General features: G+C 32.2%; 1 protein-coding gene across 1 annotated transcript in view; it reads left to right on the plus strand.

Annotated features, from left to right (window-relative positions):
- Nucleotides 1-13893, plus strand: part of LOC107745302 (multiple PDZ domain protein-like) — an 81048-nt gene that overhangs the window by 58433 nt on the left and 8722 nt on the right. Inside the window, exons 25-33 of the mRNA XM_016559162.1 lie at nucleotides 2943-3114; nucleotides 4524-4720; nucleotides 5381-5472; nucleotides 5565-5637; nucleotides 7191-7244; nucleotides 7337-7429; nucleotides 9287-9449; nucleotides 9555-9696; nucleotides 13027-13174. Of these exons, the coding sequence (XP_016414648.1) occupies nucleotides 2943-3114; nucleotides 4524-4720; nucleotides 5381-5472; nucleotides 5565-5637; nucleotides 7191-7244; nucleotides 7337-7429; nucleotides 9287-9449; nucleotides 9555-9696; nucleotides 13027-13174 (1134 nt within the window). The remainder of the gene's footprint in view (nucleotides 1-2942; nucleotides 3115-4523; nucleotides 4721-5380; nucleotides 5473-5564; nucleotides 5638-7190; nucleotides 7245-7336; nucleotides 7430-9286; nucleotides 9450-9554; nucleotides 9697-13026; nucleotides 13175-13893) is intronic.

The following is a 13893-nucleotide window of genomic DNA, read 5'->3' on the forward strand; positions in this document are numbered from 1 at the left end:
TTCTATTTTTTTTTTTTTTTCAGTTTTTTAAGTTTACATCTAATCTTTATGTTTTATTTTACTTCAGCATTACATCAATTAACGAAGATTTTAATTAAACTGACTGACAATCTTTTCCTCCAGTGAGCTGAACTCTGATTTGTGAATTAATCTTTAAATCCAAATTAAGAACTAAAATCAAAAAATAATCATTTGTGGCTTGGAACACCACGGGGGGTGAGGAAATAATGTAAATGTTTATTTTGAACTTCCTCTCAGAAGCACAATTTTCACTAATAGTCTGTCAGTTTAAGTCCTGATTATTTCACAGGCATAATTGTGCAAGAAAGTGGAATATGAAGTTGTGCTTGAGGCAGAGTTTCCTAATCATGAAAGCCTGGAAATACCAGAGAGTTTTACAATTGTGATTTTCAGGCTTGGAGAAGTCATGGAAATGTCTGTATTATGATTTCTGTAGTTATGCGTTTCAGAGCGAGTCTGTTGAATGTAAATGCCTTTGTGGCTAAAAACAGTTTCCTGTATGTTACGCTAAGGGTGTGGCCTTTTTGTTAAAGGGGTCATATAATGCTGCTAAAAAGAACATTATGTTGTGTATTTCATGTAATGAAATGTGTTTATGCGGTTTAAGGTTAAAAAAACACATTGTTTTCCACATACTGTACATTATTGTTTCTCCTCTATGCCCCGCCTTTCTGAAACGCGTCGATTTTTACAAAGCTCATCGGTCTGAAAAGCGAGGTGTGCTGGGGCGTGTTAGAACGAGCCGTTTTAGGTAGGCGTGGTTGACTCTTAACTTTTATAAAGAATATCTCTTTGGATTTGAGACTTTAGTCTTTGCAACTTTACAGATCTTCTTTATGCACCAAGAGCTTGTAACACTCCAAAGAGAAAGGAACAATTGAAATCACATCATATGACCCCTTTAACTATGATAACCATGTTGTGATTTTATCCAGTATCTAATCACAAATGCCTGGAAAATAATAAGGCCTCAAAATGAATCATAATTATTTTAAAAAAGGTGGAGTCATCACTAGTGTCTCATACAGACCTCAAAAGGTCATGAACCTGGGAAACTTTGTCAAATTCAGAGACTCGGTCTTCTTCAGACGTGCTCGTTATAGCAGTCCACTACATTGTAAACAAAACTTTGTTTGCTAGCAAAACCCTGGGCACTCAGACTCTCAGAAGTTGCGTAAAAGTCGGCCAATCTGATTAGCAATGCATATTTAAACCAACCGGTACGATTTTTGCATGCATTATGCATCAGGCGCTGTGTGAACGGTCCCTAGCAGTGCCGTCTGAGACTCAGTGTTCAGAATAACATACTAACAACTACTGTTACAATGTCTGCAGTGTATATTATCTACACTGTTCATAGTATGTGAATTTCTGTAAGCATATAATAGGATGACATGCCAGTGTTATTTTATTATTATTAATATACTATTATAGTATTTAGTAATATTTTGATTTTTTTTTATTTTAGAGTAAGTTTTTGTCATTTTGTTATGAGCTTTTGTAATTTTTATCAGTTTTTGTTTTTATTCAATATTTCTTTTTAGCTTTAATTTATATTTATTTCAGTTTTAGTTTTAGTAATTTTAGTTCTTCAAATTATTATTATTATTTTTTTTTACGTTAAGGTTTTCATCTAATGTTTTATTTTTTTTTCAACTTTATTTATATTTATAATATTTATAATGCAAACAGTAAAAAAAACATTAAATTTAATTCAAATTGAAAAATAACCGTTTTCATTTCGAAAATGATGACTGCCACACATGCAGTGTGATGAAACAGTGTTGCATATAATTTTTTTTCAAAACTATCAGGCGGTATAGTGTAAACTACTTCATATTCAGTTACGTAGTAAGCTAGTATTCTATTCCATCAGTGACAGAAAGCGTGTGGGCTGTCAGAGGTCAGCAGTAGATCAGCTGATTTTCGGGCCAGCCGTCACTTGCCAAGTTCTCAGCTGACTCAGGAACAGATTTTGTGCTGTAAATGATGTTTTAGATGTGCTCTGCTGTAGTTAGTCTGAACAAGTACTTGCTCTCCCTCTGTTCTTCTCTCTCTCTCTCTCTCTCGCTCTCTCTCCCACCTGTATGCAGTTATGGATCATCTGATTTCATAACATTTGCATATATATGGCCCTAAAACCCTTTTTCTCCTTTTCTATAAAATTATATAATATTATATATAATTATAGAATAATGTTTGCATTAACAATTTTGCAGTATTGGAAGTTATAATATATATAAATGCGCAGATATATGCAGACATTAACATAATTGAAAAGCAGACTTTCTTGAAGGAATAGTTTTTTTATTCGCACAACACAAAGACTTGTTATTTTACCCATGTACCCATAAATCTGCATGATTTTCATTATTCTGTGTAAAGCAAAAGGAGATATTTAACAGACTACTCCTGCTGCTCTTTTCCACACAGTTAAAGCACACAGTGACCAGGAGCTTTTAAACTCAAAAAATGACAAAAATGTATCATAAATGTAGTTTTGTATCAAGAACAGACCCGAAATGTAAAGAGCAGCATGAACATTCTGTGAAACATCTCCAATTTAGTTCCATATAACAAAGTTGAAACAACATTTGACTCTTATATATGTAACAATGTAATATTGTTATTGTATGTTGAGTAACCTCAATTTTACACTGTAACTACGATATTGATAACATTTTTTCATTCATTAAACATAAGTTTAGCAGGCTAACGAATGATTTGTAAGAGCAGCAGCATGTCTTGGTTTGTTGGATCTTCATGCTGAGAAATGAAGAACAGATTAATGTGTTAAATGTAATTTTGATTATGCTTCATATTTCATGGGTTTAATGGAGGATGCCATGCTGACAGATGACATGCTAATTGGATATAAATTATATCTTTTTTAATGTGTTTTATTTTTAAAACTGTGCCAGCTGAATCGAGAGGAGGGGAAAAGCTTCCTGTCGACACCCGTCCTGTCGTTGCCTGTCGTTCCACATGTCGGGGAAACAGATTCGGACACGCTGACTGAGATTCCCGACAGACTCGTTCTTCATAACGACGGTGCTGATGAGGAAGAGGAGAATGAGTACAGATACAGCTGGAGTGAGTCTCACATTCGCTGTAACACACAGCAGCCAGCAGAGAGCACCGATCACACTGACTCATGCTGGACTAGATTCAGAGAGAGACCCTTGTGAAAAAGAAATACATTATAGGATACTTTAAAATATTATTTTAAAGAGTATTGTTGTGGAAATAGTGTACGGTTACACTTTATTTGACAGTGTCTTTGTAACAGTGTAATTATACATTTAAGTACTGAGTATTATTATTAACTACCTGTACTTACTATATGGTTAGGGTTAGTTGCATGTAATTATGCATAATTTATTGTTATTGATATTGTAAGTACAAGTAACGTGTAACAAGGACACCGTGAAATAAAGTGTTACCGAATATACTTAAGTGTGAACTTAATATAATTTTTTTGGACTCTTATTTGCATGTTAATTGCAATGAAATTTAAATGTATTATAGTTCAGATTTATATTAAGTGAAATTAGCTGAACTTTAGAGTGTGTTTAACCCACTTAAGTAGGACTTAAGTACATCTTTGTTTGTAATTTCATAATTAATTCTGTTGTCTGTGAAATATGGTTAAAGTACTGCTGAATGTATGATAAATTAAAATATACTTTTTAAAATATAATTTCTATTGAAACTTGGGTAACACTTTATTTTAAGGTGTCCTTGTTAGACATGTTACATGTACTTACTATTATAATAACAATTAATTATGCATAATTACATGCAAGTAACCCTAAGCCTAGTCCTAACCCTAACCATATAGTAAGTACATGTAGTTAATTAATATTACTCAGTACTTAAATGTATAATTACACTGTAACAAGGACACCTTAAAATAAAGTGTAACCGAAACTTGTATGTCATGTATTTAAATATTTGTAATTACACATTTGTAATGATGATGTTGCTATTTAGTGCATTTAAAATATATTACATTTAAATGTAATATCGAACAACACACTACAGTTAAAATTTTAATCAAGTACTTTACATGTGCTTTAGTATGTTAGTCAACACATCAAAATAAGTGTACTTCTTTAAAGTATGACAAAAGATTATTAAAACATAATGATTTAAAATGTACTTTAAAGTAAAACTTTTAATTTGACATTACAAAGTGCACTTTTAAAAGTGTACTTAAGTGTGTTAAGAAACAGTCATGAAAGTGTTACTGTTTAAGTCACTTAAGTGGCTTTAAGAAAGTTTTTTAAAAGTATACTTTTAAGATTTGAAGTACACTACAAGTGCACATTCAATACTGTTAAGCACACTTCTTTTTCACAGGGGGTTTATGGCCATAATTCACACTGTACTGAACTGTAAATCTGTTATTAGACTGCAGTGATATGCTGCAGTAATGCTACAGATTACAAGTGTAATTTACAAGTAAAAGCATCTAACTGTGTGTGTGTGTGTGTGAGAAGAGAAGGTAACAGAGCGGTACGGTCGTTTACCGGGTCAGCTGGACATGATCGAGTTGGAGAAGGGTCACACGGGTCTGGGTTTGAGTCTGGCAGGGAACCGGGATCGTTCACGCATGAGTGTGTTTGTGGTGGGCATCGATCCCAACGGCGCCGCCGGCCGAGATGGACACATTGTGGTGGGAGATGAACTGTTAGAGGTGAGTGAAAAAGAAATACACTTTAGCATACTTTTAAAAAGAGTACTTATTACTTTACTTTAAAAGAATATACTTAAGTGTGAACTGAATGTAATGTTTTCAGTCACTTAATTGCATATTAGTTGCAATAAAATTAAAATGTATTATAGTTTACATTTATATTAAATGCGTTTTTTAATGCAGTTTATATTAAATGATTTTTGACACAGTTAAGTTGGTACGTAAATACATCTTTATATCTAATTTCATAATTCTATTGTCTTTGAAATATGGTTAAAGTACTGCTGAATGTACTGACAAGCATTTATGGTAAACTAAAATTGACTTTAATGTATATACTTAAATATAAAATGTACTTTATATACAACAAAATATTATCAAAACATAATGTTTAAAAAATTGTACTTTGAGAGTAAAACTTTTAATTTGACATTATAGCAAAGGTCACTCATTAAAAGTGTACTTAAGTGTGTTCAGAAACAGTCATTAAAGTCTCTCTCTTAAAGTCATTCAAGTGGCCTTTTTGTTCATTAATATATTATCTACATGTTTTTTTTTTTTTAAGTACACTGCAAGTGCAGATTCAATACAGTTAAGCACACATCTTTTGCATGCTAAACAGGTCAGGCCATTTTCTGATTCATCTCGTTGTCTTGGCAGATAAACGGTCAGGTTCTGTATGGCCGCAGTCATCAGAACGCCTCTGCCATCATTAAAAGTGCCCCTTCAAAGGTCAAGATCATCTTCATCCGGTAGGTCGAAGGTTGTGGTGTGTAGGTGTTGATCTGAAGATATTTTGAAGCCTGTTGCAGGCTGACACGTGTGGTGTGTGTGTGTGTTTCAGGAACAGAGATGCTTTGAGTCAGATGGCTGTCGGGCCGATGAAGGAGACGGACTCACCGGACTCACACACAGAGGTGAACTCACACACATCTGTGTGCCAAACCCTAACTCTAAAAGACTTTATTTACTTCATTTCTGAATCGGTTTTAGTCAACTTTAGACCCTTGTGAAAAAGAAGTGCTCTTAATTGAACTGAATGTGCACTTGTAGTGTACTTCAAATATTAAAAGTATATTTTTTAAAAAACTGTAGATGCAGATAATATAAAATTATTTAAATAAAAGGCCACTTAAGTTAAGTTAAATTGAGTGTTTACTATTGTCATTTTGCATTATTGACACACTATTTTCCTATTTAATACTGTAAAGTTGCTTTGACACAATCTGTATTGTTAAAAGCGCTATATAAATAAAGGTGACTTGACTTAAGTGACTTAAAGAGAGACACTTTTTATGACTGTTTCTAAACACACTTAAGTACACTTTTAAAAATTGACCTTTGTAATAATGTCAAATTAAAAGTTTTACTTTAAAGTAAATTTTAAATCATTGTGTTTTAATCGTCTTTTGTCATGTTTCAAAGTAGTACACTTATTTTGATGTGACATGTAAAATACTGTACTTGATTATTTTTTAACTGGAGTGTGTTATTCAATTTTACATTTAAACTTAATATGTTTTAAATGCAATAAACTGAGACTTCATTACAAATGTGTAATCGCAAATATATTATAATTGGTAAAAATGATTGTCAGTACATTCAGCAGTACTTTAACCATAATTCAAAGACAATAGAAGTAATTAAGAAATGACATAAAAATATATATATTCAGTCCGGTAACACTTTAGAATAGGGAACACTTATTCACTATTAACTACGACTTTTCCCTCAATAAATTCCTAATTTTCTGCTTATTAATAGTACAATTGGGTTGTTTTGACCCAGCGGTTGGGTTACTACCCAGAAGGTTGGGTTAAACATTTAACCCAACCGCTGGGTCAAAACAGCCCAATTGCTGTGTTTGTCCCTATTTTACCCAGCACTGGGTTGTATTTAACCCAGCATTTTTTAGAGTGTAATATTATAGTAATATGCATGCTAATAAGCAACTAGTTAAGAGACCCTAAAATAAAGTATTACTTTAAGTCCTAGTTGAGTGGACAAAAAACACTCTGCAGTTCAACTAATTGCATTTAATATAAATATAAACTGTAATACGGTTTCATTTAATTACAATTAGCATGCAATTAATTGTATATATTGTATATATTCTTATGTATATTATTTCCGTAATAAGTACTCTTTTTATGGTATTGTAAAGTGTACTACTTTTTCACAAGGTGAGACAAACAGACACATTAAACATTCCTGATGTGTATAAAAAGATCGGTCATTCATTAATTTATTCAATCATTTGTTAATTCATTCTAAAACATAGCGCTATCCGTTAGCATTCCTCTTTATCTCAATAAGTCAATTTTTTACGGTTTTAGGAGATTTTAAGGGGCCAGCATTTGAAGCTAAGCAAACAAACGGTCACCCTCTGGTTCATTCAATCATTCATGCATATGTTTATCCATTTATTTGTTTAATTATGATGAAGTTTAACATGTTTTTTCCTCTGCAGACTGAGACGCCCAGCTCAACACTAGACGTGATCCAGCACGTAACTCTTCCTGTGGTGAGACACACACTTCAGCTCTCTTCTGGCTCAGTGTTTGTGTGGTTTCTCTCTCCGTACCGGGGATGTTCAGTGTTTTATTCTCTCTGAAGGAGGATGGAGGGCTGGGTTTGGTCCTGAAGGAGGATGACAGCAGGAGCGGATGCATCATTCAGAGTCTGGATGAGAACGGAGCGGCTGGAAGGGTAAGAATCACTGTGCTGCAAAATTAAAGACAACAGATATGATGTTCATTTTACTTTTCTAATGTGACATATTTCTGATATTCAGCCAGAGAAAAATATAGAGTTTGAAATGTAGGGAAAAGTTGCACCTGAAAGACAAACTTTTTTGTACTGATGAATTGTGCTCAATAAAACAGCAAAGTGTTTTCGGAAAATAAACAGGGTTGGTTTGGATTTCATGTCGACTTGAACATGAAGTGTTATTTTAGAATCTTTGATAAACTTGTTATAGTTTGTGTTAATGTTTTGAATTAGATTTTACATTTTCAGTTTTTACTTTAATTTCAGTTAAAAGTAGTTTTGTTGTTGTCATTTTTATACATATATAGTATTTATTCATTTTTATTTATTAGTTTTACTTTATTTAGTTTCACTTGTTTTAGTACTTCAACTTAAACTAAACGGAACTGAGAAATATTGCCTAGCTCAATTAAAATAAGTTTAAGTTTTATTTTATTTTGAAACGAACATTTTGTTTTCATGGTTTTAGTTTAAGTCAGTAATAATGTAGGAGACGCCCCGCGGAAAGAAACTGTTTTCTGGAGTCATTATACAAAAATATTTGAACTCAAAATGCTGCAATTAACCAATCATAATCAAGCATGCCTGAAAAATTGGATAATACATTTCAAGGACATTTTGTTGATGTAAATAATTCATAAAAAGAAGTCATACTTAATGTCAATCAGTGTGTTTCAGTGTGCACTAATACTGTGTCTTTTAGTTTTAATATAAACTATAATGCAATTCTCAAACCTGTGTGTGTGTGTGTGTGTTTCAGGACGGTCGGATTGGGGGACAGCGGCTGCTCGCAGTGGATGATGAGATGGTGCTGGGACTCTCTGTGGAAAAGGTAAAACTCTTTCCAGCTGTGACATGTTTTTAAGCAAGAGTTTAAAGCAGTAGTCAGTTGTGTCATGAGTTACTCAACTTCGTTGTTCCACACCCCTATGACTTTCTGTCTTCCGTGGAATGTAAACGAAGAAAAGAATATCCAACCTGCTGTTTTTAATAAAGCAAAAGCATAGGAACTGTCAAGCTCACAAAAGGACAAAAATCTGATCTAAATGTATCTCAAAATTGTTTTTTTCCACTATAATTTAAGTCTTTTGATGCCATATGGTAGCTTTGTGAGCAACAAACCAAAATGTGAAATTTAAAAACATTCTAATTTTAATATAAAATTCAAACTTATTCTAGATTCTAGATTCTTCTGTTCTCTGTAAATATTCTGTTGAGATTTTTGTGAATGTACACTAATGTTCAAAAGTTTAGGGTCAGTTTTCAAAGAAATTAATACCTTTATTCAGTAAGTATGCATTAAATTGATCAAAAGCGACAGTAAAGACAATTATAATGTCACAAAAGATTTATATCTCAAATAAATGCTGTTCTTTTGAACTTTCTATTCATCTGTGAATCCTGAAAAATAAAATGTATCACGGTTTCCACAAAAATATTGTGCAGCACAACTGTTTTCAACATTGATAATAATCAGAAATGTTTCTTGAGCAGCAAATCAGCATATTAGAATGATTTCTGAAGATCATGTGACACTGAAGACTGGAGTAATGATGCTGAAAATTCAGCTTTGATCACAGAAATAAATTACATTTTACAATATATTCACATAAAAAACACTTGTTTTAAATTGTAATAATATTTTACAGTTTATACTGTATTTTTTATCAAATATCTTTGATAAATCTATAAATCTATAAATCTTACAACCCTAAAATGTTTGAACAGTAGTGTATGTAAATAGGATTCAATATTTCCAAAAACGTCATTGTCTAATGTGAAATGTGTGTGTTGTAGGTGATGTCACTGCTGCAGAAAGCCCAGCAATCAGTGAAACTCACCATCTGCACTGACTCCGCCTCCCAACCCTCCTCATCCAATCAGATTTGCTCGGGATCAGACGCTGGAAGCAGCCTTCCGCTGGTTTCTCTGACATCATCAGAGACAGAGCCAATCAGGAGTAAGAGGGGAGGGGATCGGGGAGTTATTAAAGAAAAATGGAAAGAGTTTGCTGATGAATAAATCAGAAGCTGATCTTTGTGGTCATGATGATTGTGTGCTGCAGATTCGAGCAGATGCTCCACACCGGCGACTTTGGCGTGTGATCCGGCGACGTGTCCCATCATCCCCGGCTGTGAGACCACTATAGAGATCAGCAAGGGCAGAACAGGACTGGGGCTGAGCATCGTGGGCGGCTGTGACACGCTGCTGGTGAATAAACTCTGTTTAGACTCTGTTTCACACTGAACTGATACAAACTTGTGCACTCTGACACTCTGGAAATGACCTAAATGTGTACCAAAATAAATACAAGCTAATTGTAAACTGAATTCATGATTTCTGATTTAAGTACAAATTAGCTTCCACCATCAATCTTTAATTTTCATGGTCTTCAACTCAAAAAGTTGGGACTCAAAGAAAATCCAGTTGTTGGTTGTTATTGTTAATTAAAAATAAAACTATTAAAAATATTTTAAGTGAAATAATGCTGAAATAAAATTTAAATATTAGACAAAAAAGCAACATTTTTTCATTAGAACATAAATTAGAAATGTTGCCTTGGCAGCTAACTGAAATAACACATTTAAGTTGAAGTACTAAAATGACTAAAACTGAAATAAAAATAAATAGTTTTAAAGAAAAAAAAAAACCTAATACAAATGACAAAACACAGGGCAATTGCTAAAACTTTAAATAAAGTTGCTAACTAAATATATTAAAATGAAAATGTAAACTTAAAACCTTATTATGAATATTAATAAAAAACTAAATAGAAATAAAACAATAATAGAAATGACAAAAGCTCAGCAAAATTACTACAATTTAAACTAAAATTAAAATAAAACTGAAAATATGAAAATAAAAGCTAATTCAAAATATTAATAAAAGCTAAATAGAAATAAAAAACTAATAAAATGACAAAGGCATATTACACAATTTATAAAACTTAAAATAATTAACTACACTTAATATATTAAAATGAAAATATAAAAATAAAAGCTAATTCAAATTTTAATAAAAGTTAAATAGAAATATACAAAACTAATACAAATGACAAAAGCATAAAAAAATGACTAAAACTTAGACTACATTTAAAATAAAACTTAAAATGTGTATTTTATATATATATATATATATAATGAAGTTAACTAATTCAAAGTCTTAATAAACACTATAATAGTAATATTAAATAATACTAACATAACACTGGCCCTGTCAGCACATCAAAATAAGTGTAAAAGATTATTAAAATAAAATTATTTAATATGTACTTTCAAGTAAAACTTTTAATTTGACATAATTATAAAGTGCAATTTTTACTTAAGTGTGTTAAGAAACATAATCATGAAAGTGTCTTTAAGTCACTTAAGTGACCTTTTATTTCATTAATATTATATTATCTGATCATTTATTATATCATTTTGAAAATGCCTATTTTGAGTGGAAGCAGAAACACGCTGTTTTTCGGGCCTGTCTCTTTAAATGCAAATGAGCTGCTGCTCCCCGCCCCCTTTTCCAGAATAGAATAGCGCCATTACAGCTCAGACCTGCTAAAAACATCTGTTTTGGTTCTGATTACCATGTTAATCGCGCTGAAATCATGCGTTTTTAAGCATACGAGTGTAAACTACTGATATACGGTTTACCTGAAGCACACGCACAGAAAGCGGCTGTCACAGCATGTGAGTACTAAACTAAGTTCTCATTCACACACAAGTTCAATAGTTAATTGGGGTTTCCACATATTTCTGCACACTGATCAGAATTGCGTTCCGTATTAAATCTGTATGGGACTAAAATGTTATTTTAGCATTTTTTATCTAAACAGCTGAAAATGCTTTCAGTATGTCTTGCATTTAATGTGTTGTGTTCAAAACCCTATAACACTTGTGATGTTCCAGGGCAAAAATGACCCGGCCTCAAATAAATGCTTATAAATCACTCATTATGGTATATTGTCACCAAATATTGGATTCAATCTTTTTGTCAACTTCTTTTCTTTCATTTAGGACTGGTTTTGTATTTATATTTGCATCTGAAAACGGCTTAAGCATAAACCGGTCGACCCTGGTAGTTTTTTGCCTCTTAAATGGTTATGTTTTGATGTCACAACAGGGAAATAAACTGATTTATTAATGAAGTCATGTTTACTTGCGTTGTCAGGCTACTGATGTGCATGTAAACGGGGAAAACTGGTTATTTTAATAAGCTGGTATCTGTGAGTTATCATTGTTGCTAAATTAGTAATGTGTGTAATGGTGCATGAGTATGAAATTAAAAAATGTACACAAACATCTCTTTTTAAATGGTATTCCGTTCACAACCTACTTTCTAGATTTGCATATAACATTAAGATATGACTCCAATTGTGAAAAAGAAAAACACTTTACTTTAGCTTGCTTTAAAAAAGAATACTTACTACAGAAATAATAGACTTTAAAAGAATATACTTAAGTGTGAACTGAATGTAATGTTTTCAGACACTAAAACTAAAATGTTGATTGTGATTAAATGTAAATGTTTTATAGTTTACATTTATATTAAATGCAATTAGCTGAACTTTTTGACTCACTTAAGTAGGACTTAAGTACATTTTAAAATGTAACTACTTGTACTGCCGAATGCACTGTGGCAATAATATATAATTGTGTTTAGATATGTTAAGAAAAAATGTCTCAAAAAATTGTCAGCTCAAGCAATGCAAAAATGTAGCTTAAGTTTCTAACTCATATTTAATAGCACTGAAGTGTTAGGTTTTGTTGTTGTTGTTGTTGTTTTTTAGCAATACAGTCAACTCTTAACTGAGTTGTACTGGAGTGTATTATATAAGCAAGATTAGACAAAAATATAATTTATAATGGGATATGTTTTAGAAATGCAGTAGGCCTATATATATAATATACTTGTAATATATGTAATATCAAATAACGCTTAGCAGTTAAAATGTTAATCAAGTACTTTACATGTGCTTTAGTATGTTAGTCAACACATCACAATAAATGTACTTCTTGCAAACACGACAAAAGATTATTAAAATATTATGATTTAAAATGTATTTTAAAGTAAAACGTTGGTAACACTTTATTTTAAGGTGTCCTTGTTACACGTTACATGTACTTACTATTATAATAACAATTAATTATGCATAATTACATGCAAGTAACCCTAAGCCAAACCCTAATCCTAACGCTAACCATATAGTAAGTACATGTAGTTAATTAATATTACTCAGTATAATTACACTGTAACAAGGACACCTTAAAATAAATAATAATTTGACATTATTACAAAGGTCACTTTTTAAAAGTGTACTTAAGTGTGTTAAGAAAGTGTCTCTCTTTAAGTCACTTAAGTGGCCTTTTATTTTATTCATTTTTATATATTTTTTTAAGATTTGAAGTACACTACAAGTGCACATTCAATACAATTTTTATGCAAATGGTATACATCTTTTTTTTTCACAAGTGCCCATAAATGCATGTTCAGCTCTGTATCTCTGTATGTGCTGTCAGTGATTAACTCCGTCTCTGTCTCAGGAGCGACACAGGGGTGTTTGTGTCAGACATTGTGAAGGGTGGAGCGGTGGAGACAGATGGACGGCTAATGCAGGGAGATCAGATCCTCTCGGTTAACGGCGAGGATGTTCGTTCAGCCACTCAAGAGTATGTGGCCGCGCTGCTCAAGGTGAACATTAGAGTCAGTCGGTTAAACCAACAAAAAAAAATTAGTTTTTATATTTTGTTTTCAATTCATTTTAGCTAAGGTTTTAGTCATTTTGTTGTGCTTTTGTCATTTTTATTAGTTTTATTCTTTATGTGTACATAGTATTATTTATTTAAAAATTTATTTTAGTTCTTTAGTACTTGAAGATCTTTAGAACCCTGGCTCGGCATCTAGCTGAAATGAAATGAGTTTAAGTTGTTTTTTTTTATATTTTAATGTTTAATTTTATTTTAGCATTTTAAGTAACAAGTTTATAGTTTTAGTTCTATTTTTTTGCTAACAATGATAACCCTGGTGAAAAGCTGAGGAAGTAATGTGCGATAAGATTTGAGAATTGTTAAAGGGGTCCTATTATGCTCTTTTACAAAGTCTTGATTTTGTTTTGGGGGTGTACTAGAACATGCTCTCATGCTTGGTGGTTCGTAAAATGCATTATTTTTCTCATAATTTACATTATTAAAATACCTTTCTCCCCAGCCTGGCACAAACGGCTCGATTAGTTCTGGGTTTTAATGAAGGCCCGCCTTTCGAAAAAAACGAAATGTGTTGTGATTGGTTAGCTGTCCCAGTACGTTGTGATCGGCGAACAGCTTAGACGGTGTTTCAGTACTGCCATGCCCCTTGCCAAAGCAGCAAGTTCCGTCTGCTCCGGTATAGTTAAGGATGGCGTCAATATTGCC

The sequence above is a fragment of the Sinocyclocheilus rhinocerous genome, unplaced genomic scaffold (genome assembly GCF_001515625.1).
Source record: "Sinocyclocheilus rhinocerous isolate Xijiao unplaced genomic scaffold, SAMN03320098_v1.1 scaffold1399, whole genome shotgun sequence".
NCBI lineage: Eukaryota > Metazoa > Chordata > Actinopteri > Cypriniformes > Cyprinidae > Sinocyclocheilus > Sinocyclocheilus rhinocerous.